We start from the raw sequence: 15925 nt of genomic DNA, 5'->3' as shown, positions 1-15925 counted from the left end.
CAATATATATCAATATATTCTCGGTACGGAGTAATAATTCTTCCCAGAAGTCAAAAATTGTGGAAAAAATGCATTCAACCCCGGAATACCCTTTAATCATCGATAATAACTCATCAGCAATCAGGAACTTTAACTATTGAGATGGAAAAAAAAACGATAATAAAAGGCTGGGATCTTCATTAGGCGATTTTAACGATTGGGAGATGAAGTAAGTGCGCGCGAAGGGATTTCAATGATTAACTTGATCAAAAATACTTGTGGTGAGGTACAAGTCGAGGTGAATTTATGCCGCCAATCCCGATGGAGTACAGCGCATAAACCCATAGTCCGCGGACCCGCGGTCTCGCTAATCGCGTAAGAAGAAGTGAAAACAGGTACAGTTGGTATTCTGAGAAACATAGCGGCGTACATCCCAGGATTATCTTACAAGATGCATCATACATACATTTCCTCTCTTGACTGGGTATTTCTCACGGCTCCAGCCACTTCCGCTCGTGATATTTCTTGTCCGCGAGATGACGTCTCGGACGCGTGCCAACGTATGACGCTCACAATTTTTCAGAAAAAATTGAAAAAAAAAAAGTGGAGATGGGGTGGAGGGGGCGGAGAGGAAAAATATAACCGTGAGAATAAAGGGACGTTAATGCTCCGTATATTCGTGTCGCGGATCCGCCCTCTACATCTCGTAGGCGTCGGCGCCATTACAATAGCCACAAGTCACTGAAGGAGAGGACTAGCAATTAGCAATTAAACCAATAACTCTGCAATTGGTGATTCCATCAATGCTATATGTCGTTCCCATCGCATCAAGCATGAGGGAAAGATACTTGCGGCGGCTTTTTTACTTTCAGCGCATTCTCTTTCATCTCGATTATCCTTCAAGAATGCCTCTCAGGGAATGTTTAATGTCTTTACGCGGTATCAATTAAATTCAATAACTTGAGTGGTCGAATAGCACTCAACTTATACATCATTGCCAGAACATATTTTTCTATTTCTCAAATTCAAATCATTGAAAAAACATTTTTTTCAAGTTATCCCACTCAACGCCGAGTGGGTGGACTTTACGATGCAAACTCACCCCATAAATTATCCGCATAATTAATATTTATTGATTGTCTGCAACAAATATCGCGCACGCGCCATTACGAAGCGTCGATTGATTCCACACGGTGCAAGCAGTGGATAACATCGCTTAATAGACGCCATATTGTTTATAACGACGTAATAAATATGAACGCGAAAAAATGGAGGGAATAAATTGTGAATCGCCCCCGCTGTCGGCGGCTCTTGTATACCCACACCGTAATCCTCTCTTTCTCTTTCCTTTCATTCGCTTCCATTTGGGAATGAAAATTGATGTACGTTAATTGCATTGGAAATTCCGATTATACTAATCTAATTAATTAATTGATTGTGGCTTTTTGTACGGGAAAGGGGGAGGGGGATTAATTTCACTTTGTGGTATCGATGATGAAGTGTTCATTGGACCCCCCCGGAGGGGGGCAGAATCAACCTCGATAATTACCGAGGCCTGACGATACTGCCGATAATTATTATTTTTTTTTGTTCTCTCCTTTTAATTTTCGACGCCACTTGCTGTCGGCCAGGAAGCGGCTGTTTAACGGCACAACGGGCGGTTAACACGGCATTTTCTGAACAACCCCCTGCGATAATATCGTCCCGGTATCGTCGACACTCCCTTGTTGTTTATCGTAATCAATTAGTTGGATGATTATCTAGTGGTTATCATATGGGGATCGAAAGCGGGGGTGCGTGTGGGGTTGAACCCCTCAAGTTTTCTCTGTAATTAGGACGGGGAGACTGGGGCACAGTGGGGTACCCCGAGAATATTCCAAATTTTGAAAAATCGTTTTGAAATGATTCGGGCTTCACATAAAACTTTTGAAACGTTCGGCACGCTGAAGGGTTTGAGAATAAAAAAATAAAAATGATAAGTGAGAAAATTGAAAAGAAATTCCGAATATTAAATAAGAATCATTTCTTAGTTTGTTGTAATATAGAATTTTATCTAGCAAATTACATTTTCTTCGAGTAGAGAATAAATCGAGGATAGATCTTCAAAGGGATTGAAAATAATTTAGACATTAAAAAACATTCCAAGTATATAAATATATATTAGCAAACAAAAATAATTTCTTTTTCATTTTTTCTAGTACCCCATTATGAAAATTCTTTGTCATCATCTTTCGGAAAATAAAAAAAATCGGGAAAAATTATTTTAATTTTTCAGTTTGTTAAGAGTACCCCATTGTGCCTTCGGCCGAGTATATTGGGGGCTCGAATTAACAATTTCAGGATTAAAAATGATTCGAAAAGAAGCTAGGTACCCCATCATGTCCTGACGACCCCTACAGCTTCGAAAACATTTCCATCAATTATTAGAAAATTCAATACCAATTTCAATCACCGATTTTACCATATCATCAAAGCAACGCAATTAAAGTCTTCCATTCCCATAAACTGCCATAACAGAGAATCGCAGGTTGTCCCAAGCCACCGAGAAAGTGAGACGATCCACCCACACATACCTCCAAGTGAGCATTTCCTTTTTTTTCACGCGTTTCTCTGAAGATCTTTTACGCTTCTGCAGAAATCCGATATCCCCCTCGGCTATTAAGCCAGGACTGTGTGTCGGAATGAAAGGGAGAGCCCCGAGGAAGACAGTAGTGAAAGAAGGAGTAAAAACGACTAAAGTGAAGGAAAAGAAAAAAAAAACCAACTCTGGAGAATGAAGCGAGATGCCAGCATTCGGGAAAGAATCCCAACTCACTTGATTCGCGATGGAGTGAGAAGCGAATGACCTTCTACCTCGTCTCGTCCTTGTTTCATTTATTTACCTATTTACCTCAGTCCTCAGTCCTGCGTAATTGTAATTTTTATGTTGAAAACAAAACGGGGGTAGATTTCCTATCATTAACCTTCTGCCTCCCCTCCATCCGCAAACCCTCAGAATAGATCTGAAACGATTGCACATTAATGGTCAAGTTCCTTGAAAATATGTAATTGTAATTGTATACAATTTTTGGTTTAAAAATCAGAGTTTCAGAGCAAGAAACTCGCACTCGATCCTCAAGGACAATTGGACCTAAGTTGTTGTCATTTAGCTAGAGGCTGTGTCTAGACGCCTGGTAATTGTATACAGTGAAAGCCCTCGGTGGGATTTCCAGGAAGGACAAGGTTATCTCAAAAAAAATGCGAGTACCCTCAGGAAGTTGTAAAACTTTTAATTTCCAGTTCTGCTTATCTATTTGTTCTTCTTACAAAACATGATGCACTGCATGATGCTATTCTGATGGATTATTTTTCCACCGCGTGGACGTGAAAAAATTATTTGGAAAAAGGAAAATTATTTGGTTTTTCGAGTTTTTAAGGATTTTTCATCGGGGTAGGGCGAGTCAGAGTTGCCAGATGGCGAATTTTTTGAAAATGTTTGTTCGATTTTAAACAATCCCAATCAAGCAAGTCCAGCCGATAGCGCGAATGGTTGACACTTTTGAAATGGCCTAGTTGATATCTAATTCGAAGCTTGCTATCATCTATCCTATTCTTGAAAAACCAAAAACAATTTTTGGAAAAAATCGCCATCTGGCAACCCTGGGGCGAGTAATTGGGGTCGAAAGATGATGTGAAATGGAAAACAAAAAGAGGAATGGAGTTCTGCGAGGAGTTGATAAGCCGACGGGGTATTTCACACTCGGCCAAATCTTGTATGGACGAGGGCGGTAATGTAGCGTTATTTAACTCGGTTACCGACCCCTTCCCCAGGACTAGACAGTTTTAACTCCCCCTCACTCATTCTTCAGTTTGTTGTGAGGGACAAGATCTGAAAAACCTCCAGAGGGGGTGTTCGTTGTCCCGTGAAAACATTCTCGCGCGGGGGCGGTGACACGCATAAAATACCAAACCAGCCCCCATTTTACTGTGGCATTAGGGGCCATGAGGGGATGTGATTCGTTGCGCGATTTTAAAGATTTATAAATCAAGGGAGATCCCGTCAAAAATGCGATTAAATTTACAGCTTGCACGGTATCCACAGATACGAGAAAAATCATCCGGATTTTTTTTATTTTTACGTTTTCATTGAGAATTTTTGGATATTCTGGATACGCCATTTCTGGAAATATATTACGCGAAATAAAATTACAAGTTTATTACAATATATTAATATGGAACACCTCACAATTTTTTAAATATTCTCTGAAAAAAATCCAATGTAACGTTTTTTGAAGTCGGTTTATTCGATATATTTATTTTTATTATAAAATTCAGGAACATTTTCATTTTATAATCTCTCTGATTCTGGCTCAGAGTCTGAATCTGAATATCTGAATTCCGATTCTTATATATCTATCGTTGAAAAATGAAATGGAAACTCATGTAGTACCACCCCTTTTTATTATTATCTATTATTATTTATTAATTACTATGTGAGAGGAATGGATTGTCAAAAAAAGGAGATGGAGCTGCAGTTAAAATATTCCTCAAAAGAGGAACAAATTCCAGAATGCAAAACCATTTTTTCCTGAGTATTGGAATTAGTAGAGCATGGAAATGGAATGTGAAAGGTTGAGGAACTCCTGTTGGTCAAACGTGGACAGAGGGTTTTTTGGGTGGATTTCAAGGACCAGGAGCTAGAGGATGAAGCTTGCATAGTGTGGGGTGGATTTGACGTGGTATGACGTGCTGGCCACGTGACTGGATTACCAACCTGACAATCACAGCCCTGAACTACGCCAGACGAATGTTAATACGTGGATATTCAAATAGTGTTGGAGAATTCGGTGCGAAAGTCACTTCGTATGCGGGATAAATTTCGGTGATATGAGAAAATTTGAGGGATCGATCTTCACTCCCGACAATTGACGAGGAAAAGTCATTGGATAGGAGCAGCTTTCACTGTTGTTTTTTTTTTTATCAAAACGTTCAAAGGTGAATAGGTCTTCCTTCAAACTGAATTATTGAGGAATGTCCTGAGTCATTGCAACTGTGGAATTGTTGATTCAGGTTATGTTCTCACCTTGTGCCATACATCACCGAGGAGACGCGTGGGGGTGGCAATTTCAAATGGATCCGCCATCCCTTCTGCGGAAACACCCTCTTTTATATGCATAGTCTCATTTCCTTATCGTATATTTACGGTAACGCTCGGGAAATTGTGACCCTCTGCTGACCACCGTCTTAAAAAAATATAACGACTTTGCAAGGGCCTGATTTTTTTTACGATAACTAGCATTTGGCGTGCGCTTTGCATTTATAAATCATATCAGGGCATGGTTATTAAAAAAATCGTTATCACTTGGAGTCAGACATCTCCAGCTGCCGAAGAGTCATTGCGTGTGAAATGTTCTCACGCAGAATATCCGCACCTTTTGGTATATTTCATCATCTTGTGATTCTTCATGATTAAACATGTGTGTGTAGCCCTCAGGAATTTCCATTTGCAAAATAATACTATATTTATTATAAAATAAACTTTCGCTTAGATTTTTTGATTGCAGAAATTATTGATACATCGATATCATTTTGTAAATTCAGAACTGATACGAGTGGTTTTTAAAAATCATTCCCATCGCGCATCTCGCATTGATAATTTCAATATTTTTATTTAAAAAATAAAAAGTTTCCATGAAAAACGGTGAGACTTCTCGTTCCATCTGGATTTTTGAAAAATGGATTTCCGAAATTCAGATGAAAGTATAAAAACCGATTTTTGCGTAAAAAATTGATCAAGTCCACGACGATTACCATCAGCAGATGGTGACCAAAGCCAGCAATTTGATATTCACCTTGCTCTTCCCATCAGGAATAGATTAGAGAGTAAAAACGACTATGCGATTTGAGCGTAACAATCGCTGGTCAGTAAATTATCCGCCATATTAGCATTGAATCTCCATAAAAACCGGATGAAACAACAGAATCCTCGGATTCACCGCAATCATGGTATTATTTTTTAAAATGAATAAAACCTTGAGCGAAAAGTCGAAGAGATTCAATCCCTTCAACACGAAGAACCCGAAGAGACCAGAACTATTGGAAATTCACTAGTTTATCGAGTTTATTTCTGTTGGCGCATTGATACAGCATCTCGATAGGTAGTGTTCAAAGTTATCGTGTTTCGTGTTCATCAGGATGATCAAAGTACACATCCGTGACTGGTCTAGCCGGTACAATGTATCTCACCAGGAACATCTGCAAGTATCCACTAAACTGAAGACCTTAATCCATCGGTTTTATCCAGTAAACCTATACTTATTTATGTATTTTGTAGGAACACGTGCCCCGGCAGGCTCCATTTTATAAGTTTCATTAATGGCGACGTGCCGTTGCTCTATTCCAACATCATGCTCCTCACACGTTACCCTATAACTGTATATTTTATAACTGTTCTCCAGAGCCCCTGCATCTGCCACGAGCCACCACCCTATCCTGGTATCGGTATCTAAAAGCTAATCATCCAAGTCTACCTAAACACTCTCTAATCCCTCAGTTCAACGAATTAATGGAAAGCAAAATAAAATCTTCTGTTTGATCTTGATGAGTGGACTTGGGCGGCTGCTTAGTCAGGAGACTTCAGTAGCTGTAGCAGACCAACCTGAATGGTTAACCGGTGAGGATCAAGAGGGAAAAAGGTGGCCACGTGCCCATATCCCTAGCACGCGACCAACCTAACGGTTTTGGCTGTCTACCACTAAACAATCACCACTCCTTGTGAAACACCCCTTCTATCACCCTTCTACTCTCTACCACTCTTTACCATACTCCACAATATACGACGATACACTGTTATTCTATTGGCTCCTATCCCCCTCGTTTCATTCTCTCCATACGTCTTCTCTCTTCCCTCTTTTTTTTTTTCTCCCTTTTATTTTATCTCTCTCCATACAGTTGTCTTCTCTCTCATCTGCCTCTGCTTTTTGGAGACAATACTTTTTCCTCATCTTCTTCCTGCTCCAACCGTATAACTTCTAACAATATTTTGTTACGCAAACAGAAGCTTTAAATTGACGTGGAAAAACACATTTTTATTCGGTCGACGATTTAATGGAGTAGCAATAAAATATTTGAATCATCGGTGATGTTTTTTTGTTAATAAGTCGTAAGGAACGGATGTAAATATGGAATAATATTTTCGCCGGTGTTTTTACTTGAGTTCTACCCAATAAATAAATAAATAAATAAATCAAATAAATCAAGTACAAAGTATACTTCTTCGGCCTCACGATCTCCATTCACTATGAATTCAGATTTTCTCATGAATAACAGCCCATAGAATTTTCCGAGAGAAAAGAAAAAAAAATGGTAAAAACTAAATAATCGAATGATGTAAGGCCCTAATAAAATTGTAAGTCGGTTGGCAGGGCGACGAACACAAATAAAATGCTCAGTATTTTTCTGGGTCCACAAGCCTCCCCCGTAACCCCCCCCAGCCTCCCCCATTGGGCCCCATGTCTTTGTTACGTAAGAGAAACCAAGAATGGCGACGCGGGGAAGAAGCAGATGCTGCTTAAGCATTCTAACGTGTTGTGATACACCAGGAGAAGGAGAAGAGAATAAAAAGAAAAAGAGGAGAAAATAGAAATACCCTGTCGCCAGGGGTCTAATACGATCGAGCGTCTTTGTGTGGAATGTTGCGTGTGACTCAAGAAAACATGTACAATGGGGTGCTCCCCTGTCTCCACGACAGAAATGGTGAGACGATAAGTCGATACAACTCTTTGGTATATATTGGAAGATCGTTATGGATTGACCTTGGGGAAGGCGTTAAAAATCAAAGAACATTTGGTAGAGATATTCTGTGGGCGGGTGCCAGAGGAGCAAACTCGCTAGGGATGGCACAACCGCGAAATTGAGGCTTCGGCGTGAAAATAACGATTTCCTTTTGTACCTCATCGTTGCAGCATCCTCCGATCTTCATGGTGACTTGTCGACTCTTTTCTTTGGGGATATTGTTATTTTATGTAGATTATGCTGAGCGGATGGACGACCATTATCTGAGGATTTCCCGCCTCTATTTGGAAAAAGTAAAGACATTCCGCTTTTTCTTGCCTTTTTTTTTTTCTTGTGATTATTCTCCTGATTAAATATCGCCCTCTCCCTTTCCAGGGAGAATTTTTCGATTTTTGATTATTCGAAATCGGTAGCTAAACCGTGAATGAAAGAAGGGAATTTGAAGGAATAGTGAAGAGCGGGAAAATTCATTATCGCTCGTCTGGTGGGAATTTTAAAATTAATTAAAGGAATTTAATTAAAGTATTTCATTTGATTTTTGGTGAGTACTTTGTACTAACGGTTTTTTCGATAGATGTTCGATATTCGATTTTTGATTCGATTCGATAGATAGTCCACCCTTAAATCGTTTTACCGCATCGCTACGAATATTGATATGTCTCAAGAATGTATCCCTCATATTTCACATTAAAAAAAAATGCATTGAACTGCGATGAACGAGCATTAGTCGGATATGACCATTTCCGTTGATTGATTTTCAATTCGATTTAGGGAGACCGGCCATAGCCTCACGACCATTTCAATAAGAATTCAAATGAATAGAATCATCCACAATGCAGGGACAGTGCAGTTGGGACCGGACCCGGACGCAAAATATTTTCATATTAAATAAAAATACTCATCAAATCCAATATTGATTACGCATAAGAAAAAATGGACGATACACTCAAAAAAATGTCAAATGAAATGCAAAAATATTGAACAGGTCTTGAAATATTCGGTGTAAATCTCAGGTGTCACTGTGATGATCTGGACATCACCTGACACTGATCGCGTGTCTGTCCCCCTGGACATTGAATTCATTCATTGCATGGGGGGTCAGGTCTTGAGAATGGTCGGGGGTTCTTCGGGGAAACACCTAGAAATAGTGAAAATGGGCCCAGCTGTCTCCAACCAGTCATTTCACCCCAGGGAAAAACTGCCCCTCTGAATGCGTGGGTGATGGATTGTCCCGTGCATTACCGTGTCACTCGTCCACACGTTAAATAGAACACCGATATTGCGAGATTCTCTAATACAAAACAGAAGCAACGTGGGGGTGGATTCATGAAATATAGTCATCACATCCCCGATATATCGTTCAATTCTGCTACTTCCATCGGGCCCAAACAATGGAATAAACCCAATAAAACGGACACCCAAAATTTCCGTTATCGATCAATATCGAAAAGGCAAACAAAATCCATTGAAAAAGTGTTACAAATAAGTTTATCCAGAAAAAAAAGAGGTGGTATGATGGAAAGGCTTGGAGCCCCCAAAAAATAGCGAATGTCGTCGCTTCCAACGTCAACGGAAGAAATTTTTTTTTACCGTCATTCATCCACAGGTAGACCTACAAACTCCTGATCTTTCCCGAGGAAAAAAAAAATAGGGAAAAAGAATGAAATGACGGTTAAACACCTTATCGGTGATACTTTGGGGAGGTACGTTTGGAACCACCTGGGACAACCTAGCCAAACTTACAGAGAAAGAGAAGACATGAAGTGCACCTACATCGAGGCACCTCTTTACACCTCCGTGAACAATCATTCACGTTTATTTCTCTCTGGAAAGGGTATGGAATAATGAAAAAAAAAAAAGCGTTACTCCAATAGCGAGAATTGAAAAACACCAGAAATCACCCCAAAATGGTTGAAAGTGTCCCCCTTTGGGTCCCACGTTCTCACGGATAAAAAACTCCATGATTTTTCACAAAAAAAGTGCCTCCCCACCTGAAAGATCGATGATGCAAATTTCTAGAGAGAATGGCGCCGTTGGAGGGGTGAACCTTCCCAGTAACTGAATTTTATAGTAATTCCACCAATGCCCCTCAACCTTGCGGCTCTCAATCTTCCAAGGATGCATTCCTACCTGCGTCGATCGCCGTTTTTTTTTTTCTTTTTATTTTTAACTTTTTTTTGGAGGGGGGGAGGGCAATCTGCGGGCAGGTAAGGAAAAGAGAGGGAAAATCAGAGTGGATAAAAACGGACGTTGGGTTTACTTTATTGAAAAATAGCGTCTTCAGGGTATTTTTTTTTTTTTCGCTTCTTTTATACAACGTACCCCTCCTCCAGTCACGCCGATCTCTACCTGTCCTCTACTTTTGTGTAAAACGCTTCCCGTATGGTTTTTTTTTTCACCGGATTTTGGGAAGATGGGAAGCCATCACGCTGAAACGTAAAAGCGTTTTTTCGGTCCTTTTTTTGTGTGAGATTTTTTTTTTCAGATAGATGACCTCGAGGGGCTGTTTGAATATAATCGTATGCATTTAGAACTTTCCCATAAATTCAGGGGCACACAATTTCTCTCAGTTTATTCATCATTTTTTCTTTATTAACTTTTCCTTCTTCCAACTAAAAATTTTTACTAAAAATCTTAGAAGTATTATTCCACATGCGTCGTATTATAATCCTTCTGTCTAAAACCGATTTTCGGTTGTGGCGAATCGAGGTAATTGCATTTTGGAGACCGTTACACGTCTGAAATTCATACGATAGAAAATGAAATGGAGAAAAAAAAAAATCGTTTGTTAAATCAGTTCCGAGCGATTATTGGCGGGTCGCATTACAATTTAACAAAAAATTATGTACCCGCAAGATGGGGAGAGGGGGTGAGAAGAGGGGGAGAGAGGGGGATAGAGGGAGAGGAAAGGGAGGGGAAACGATATAAAGCGTCAAAGGGGTGTGCGAGTGAGGGCGTCATGAGATACGATGATAAATGTATGAAGGGTTGTTTGGAGTAGTATGGGGGAGAGGTGGGGCAATTGAGTGGAGTAAAGGGTATTACATTGGGCCAATCAGGGTGAAGGCTCTTTGATGACTGTCCAATGGTGCTCGTATGGAGGAGTGGTGGGGGACTGGGGCACCTCTTGGGCCCACTGCTTGCTGCTTGCTGCTTACTCTGTGCTGCTTGCTGCTGGCCTCGAGGCTTTTTTGTTGCGTCACTGGATTTCATTCAGTGGTAATACTCCGCACGAGACCGAGGCTGCAAGTCCTCCACACAGTATTCAATTCCATTAATAAATTCACTGCAATTTTTTATATTAATAATAAAAAATCTGATGGTGTGTAGTGAATGCATCGTTATCATCTCGGCACTCAGTATTTTCAGTACTTCGTATTTACTGTTGAGAAAAATGGAGGGGTAATTGATATCGATTAGGTGATTAAGTAGGGGATTAAAGTATTGTGGTGACAAATTGAATAAAAATCGTCGTGCTGGCGCTCGAAGAGCACATACATGTGACGAAGGTGAAAAGTGACGGGTCGGTGTGCAGTGACATAAACATGGTCTTCATAGAAGACCCGAGGATGATTTTCGCGGATATGCGTCTACATGCCACCAGCACACCCACCAGCACTCCGACACGTTATCACCCGAATAAATATCGCTCGCAAAACAATAACAATTGTATGATTTAAATCACTCTATCCGATAATTAACGCTGTTTTATATTTAAAAATACGAGGGATAATAATTTTATCGTCTTGTGCTCCAGATGCTGATTTACATGGTGATGTGGATGGTGCTGAGCTCAGTGGAGATGATCGGAGTATCGCCAGCGACGTTCAGGATGGAAACGAGGCGATCTTGGATCACGACTCCATGGACTCGGAGCGAGGAGCCCTCAACCTGGTGAGTTGTTGATAAATAATTCTGTGGAGAAGTGGTGTAATTCAGTTGACGAATAAATAATCTAAATTAATGAGTTCACAACGAAATGATGAGTTAGCACCACTTCACTACCGAATTCCAATGATTTAACTTGAGTACGAAATTCATTCTCCAGGTTACCGATGTTTCACAGCGAAACAGCAGTAGTGGAACAAGCGGTAGTGCCTCATCCCCGAGTTCCGGGGTCAGCAGTCAGTTGACCGGAAGTCACGCTGGCAACACGAGTAACTCACAAGCAGCATTAGCAGCCCAACTAGTCGGACAGCAACTCCTGATGCACGGCTCCCTAGGTGCCCTGAGCTCCCAGGAGATTCAAGCCCTAGCATCAACCCTCCAACAACAACAGCAATCCCTTCAACAACATCTCCAACAGATCGCTATGTTCCAACAAGCAAATCCAGCGGCCGGTCAACTTCCTGCGCAGGCGCAGTTCTTCCTTCAGAATCAGGTACGTCCGATCTTCAAGTCCACTTCCCTCCGTGCATTCTTTCTCTCCGGATACTCAAAAAGATTAAGTCACAAGCGAAGGGAGAACCCTAAGCGTCGCGCGTCAAAGACTCTTATCTGATCTCAAGATGTCAGATTACCCCGGGTTAAAAAAAAAAAGTACCCGACGACTCACTCTGATTGCCATTGAATTCTTTTCACTCAACATCAACATCTCCCCATCGTCTATCGAGAAATAACAATTATATTGAGAATGGATAAAGAAACCCCTATTAACCTAAGACTTCATTGAGTGCGTGTCCCTCGATCATATTGAAAAGCCACAGTGTACATTGCATTTTAAGGGACAATCACCTTGCCACGAACCTCTCTTTGTTACCTCACACGTGGCAACGATAAAAAGATGTGTATATTTTTACCTATAAATCCTTCACCCATTATGCTACATCCCGATTGCATAAAGCGACACACGACCTTCTCAAGCCTTAAAAAAAAAATTTGAAGCATAGGGTTACGTTGAACCTGCTCAACCCCAAGCACGCGAACTAAAAAATGAAAGGGATATATGAGTAATCCCTGCTATGGGGCGTCTTCCGGAACAGATACTTAATTCCTCCATTCGCTTCACCCCTTCAGCCACCAGTGGAATTTTTACCTGTCCACGCGCCCCTCTTTGACACGCGTAAACCATTTCATCAATTTTATCGGTACATCAACGTGTAAGTGTTATCGTATATTAAGAAAAACTCTTGCAGGGGCTGTTGCAAAGCGGTGGCTACGCCCAGAGACCGAGTCATCCGCGCTCACAGTCCATGCAGGTATTATTCGTCCTGCTCGGAATTTATTAATTATTGTCTGGGTGTTTTTATGTTCTCGAAGAATGTGTGGGCTTTGTATTTCAAAATCAATACCAGACTCTTGAAGATTCAAAGATTGCCGGAAGTTTTGAATGCTTCAAGCAGATTCACAGATGAAAAAGTAAATCTTCTGTCAGACAATAATTTGCCGTTGAATGATCTGGGGGTATAGTCAAAACAAAAGTTTGTAGACCTTTCTATATATTCAAGTTTTTTTGTTTGATCACTGCTTTGGGAAGAGTCATCCGCCGAGTCATTCATGACATTCATGATCTAATCCAATATTGAGTGACTGACAGGGAAAATAACAGTTCCAATAGCCTAAACATTCTTGAGTCAAGTAGTTAGTCTTCTGGGATTGATTGAGCGATGGATTTTATTGATGAATACGGTATCTTGATGTTTTAGGTTCAGCAGGCGGTGGCGCAAGCAGCTCAACAACTCCAGGCTCTCCAGAAGCAGCAGGCACTGCAGGGTGGTGGTGGTCTCGTGGGAAGAAATGTGACCCAGCAGAGATCACCACCTCCTCCGGGTACTCCACCGACGGTAAAACCACCGACGGCAAGGCTTGAGCCGTCGCCAGAAGAGACAACGGATCTTGAAGAGCTAGAACAATTCGCTAAAACATTCAAGCAGAGGCGCATCAAGCTCGGGTTCACGCAGGGTGATGTAGGATTAGCTATGGGAAAATTGTACGGAAATGATTTTTCGCAAACAACGATTTCCAGGTGAGAATTTACTGAAGGACATTTACTCTAGAGATAATTGACGATTTATTTACGTTCGAGTGAATTCTTTGTGATGAGTAAAAACTTGATGACGATCCGTTGAAATGTTTTGATAATGGTTGAAAATTGTTGCAGGTTCGAAGCACTCAATCTCTCGTTTAAAAATATGTGTAAATTGAAGCCACTTCTGCAAAAATGGCTTGAGGACGCTGACAACTCGCTTAACAATCCCAACTCACTCACGAATCCATTGACAACACCGGAAGCCATTGGAAGACGACGAAAAAAGCGCACCTCAATAGAGACAAGTGTTCGTGTTGCACTTGAAAAAGCATTCATGCAGAATCCAAAGCCAACGTCTGAGGAAATAACGATACTAGCTGATAGTCTCGCGATGGAGAAGGAGGTTGTGAGGGTGTGGTTTTGCAATAGGTAAATATCGATCGTTTATTTTTTATTAATTTGTTGATTTAGTGTAAGGTGAAAAAATAAAAATGTCAATGAAGAAAATCAAATGATAAAATTGAATTATTGCAATGACAGGCGACAGAAAGAAAAACGAATCAATCCACCAACAGCAGCAATGGGCAGTCCGACGATGGCCTCACCAGCGCCCTCTGTATTTGCATCGCTGGCTAGTTCGATGTCGGGGAGTCCCCTGGCTTTAACAACCCACTCGTCAGGAATGGGCCACTCCCACTCCCATCCAACCCCACTGGGCTCCCCCATACCCCTTGCCCTTGTCGCCACAGCCGGGAGTAACTATCACGCCTTGAACACCAAATCTCATGAGTGACATCAACCTGTCACCCAGCATGATAATGCTGCACTGTACCATCATCACCGTTCGCAGTCACAACTGCCGCATCAATTTCATAATCAGCATCAACGACGCTTGTGCAATCTACCCGAATTTTATCACTAGTCGGGATGCCAACGATCCACTGAAATTTTTTCATTCCTCAGTATCAAGTGTGACGATTCAATTGATCATTCATTGATACTGAGAGATGAACCTGTGGCACTGGCGACGAATATTAACTCAGAGATGAGGGAAAACGTATGTATACGTGTGAGTTTTCAAATAATTCAAAAAGACTTGACAATTAAATTTTTTTATTGACCGTTTAATATTTATGTCAGCTTATGAACAAACTCGTGGTGATTGGTGTGCATGTACAGGAGAGCATGGGAATTCATCTCCTTTTTTTCACAACGAAAAAATAGCGATCAATGTACATAATTAGAAAAAAAGAGTTATTATTAATAATTAACGCAGTTGATTGGATTGAATGAGAGAAATCCAAAGATCCGCGTAATGTTGAGGAATATAATTGGTCGGAGGAATGAGGTATATTGTCTAGGGAGGGCACCTATTGATGTAACAGTGAGGGAGTCATGTGTTTGTAATGGGCGTACGTTAATCGATTAATCTCGTTGATTACAATATCAATTCATATGTAATATTTCTATTTATGATTATTTATTTTTACAGCCAATTTATTATTAATTTGTGGGAGGATGCAATCAGTGATGTCTGTATTGCTGAATGCATTTTCTTGGATGAATGAGTTTAGTACCACCGATTTAATCGCGAGGTTGATCAAACACGTATGACAATACCAAGTATTATAGGATAACCCATTTTTTTTGTAATTCTGGTGTCGATGGGGTGCTTTAGTAAAAAAAAAAATTGATTATCCACGTAATACGTCTCAAATGACGTTATTATATTTATAAATAAATGTATATAATTATAGGAATTATATCATAAAGTATTAAGCATGTATCGACTGTTCAGCTCTATATAAATATAGATACGCATATTCACCATATAAATATATAAATAAATGTATTGTAAATAGTCTGGTAATTTTTAATGGATTACGAGATATCGAAAAAAGAAAAAAAATATCCAGTCGGGGTGTATTCATCGATAATAATTCATGTTGTATTTTCCATTAACGATTATAAATAATTGGATTTGAGAATTGTTTTTGTATATTGTAATGAGGCTTACCTACAAGTGTTGCATTTGTTTGAGATATTAGTGACAATTTTTGTTTCAATTATCCCATCATTTTGTTGATATTCTATCTTATATGGAATTCCAGATTCGTGGACCAAGTGTAGGAAAATATTTTTGAGGGATTGATTATCGTCATTTCATGGAGAATTATTCAATTTATTTTGGAGATGTTTTAAGAT

At 40.2% G+C, this 15925-nt stretch overlaps 1 protein-coding gene across 3 annotated transcripts in view; it reads left to right on the top strand.

Annotated features, from left to right (window-relative positions):
- LOC105266616 (POU domain protein 2) overlaps window positions 1-15597 on the top strand; it is a 72752-nt gene extending 57155 nt beyond the window's left edge. The window contains exons 5-10 of one of the 3 annotated variants that reach the window (XM_011304926.1): window positions 11510-11646; window positions 11819-12133; window positions 12888-12950; window positions 13398-13717; window positions 13853-14149; window positions 14261-15597. In XM_011304926.1, coding sequence (XP_011303228.1) covers window positions 11510-11646; window positions 11819-12133; window positions 12888-12950; window positions 13398-13717; window positions 13853-14149; window positions 14261-14513 — 1385 coding nt within the window. In that variant the 3' untranslated portion in view covers window positions 14514-15597. Of the gene's footprint in view, window positions 1-11509; window positions 11647-11800; window positions 12134-12887; window positions 12951-13397; window positions 13718-13852; window positions 14150-14260 lie in introns of all 3 variants that reach the window. The other 2 variants (XM_011304925.1, XM_011304927.1) reach the window with 2 other exon arrangements.
- Window positions 15598-15925: the final 328 nt, after the last annotated feature.

The sequence above is a fragment of the Fopius arisanus genome, unplaced genomic scaffold (assembly GCF_000806365.1).
Source record: "Fopius arisanus strain USDA-PBARC FA_bdor unplaced genomic scaffold, ASM80636v1 scaffold00040, whole genome shotgun sequence".
Lineage (NCBI taxonomy): Eukaryota > Metazoa > Arthropoda > Insecta > Hymenoptera > Braconidae > Fopius > Fopius arisanus.
This window is presented reverse-complemented; position numbering and strand designations above follow the sequence as displayed.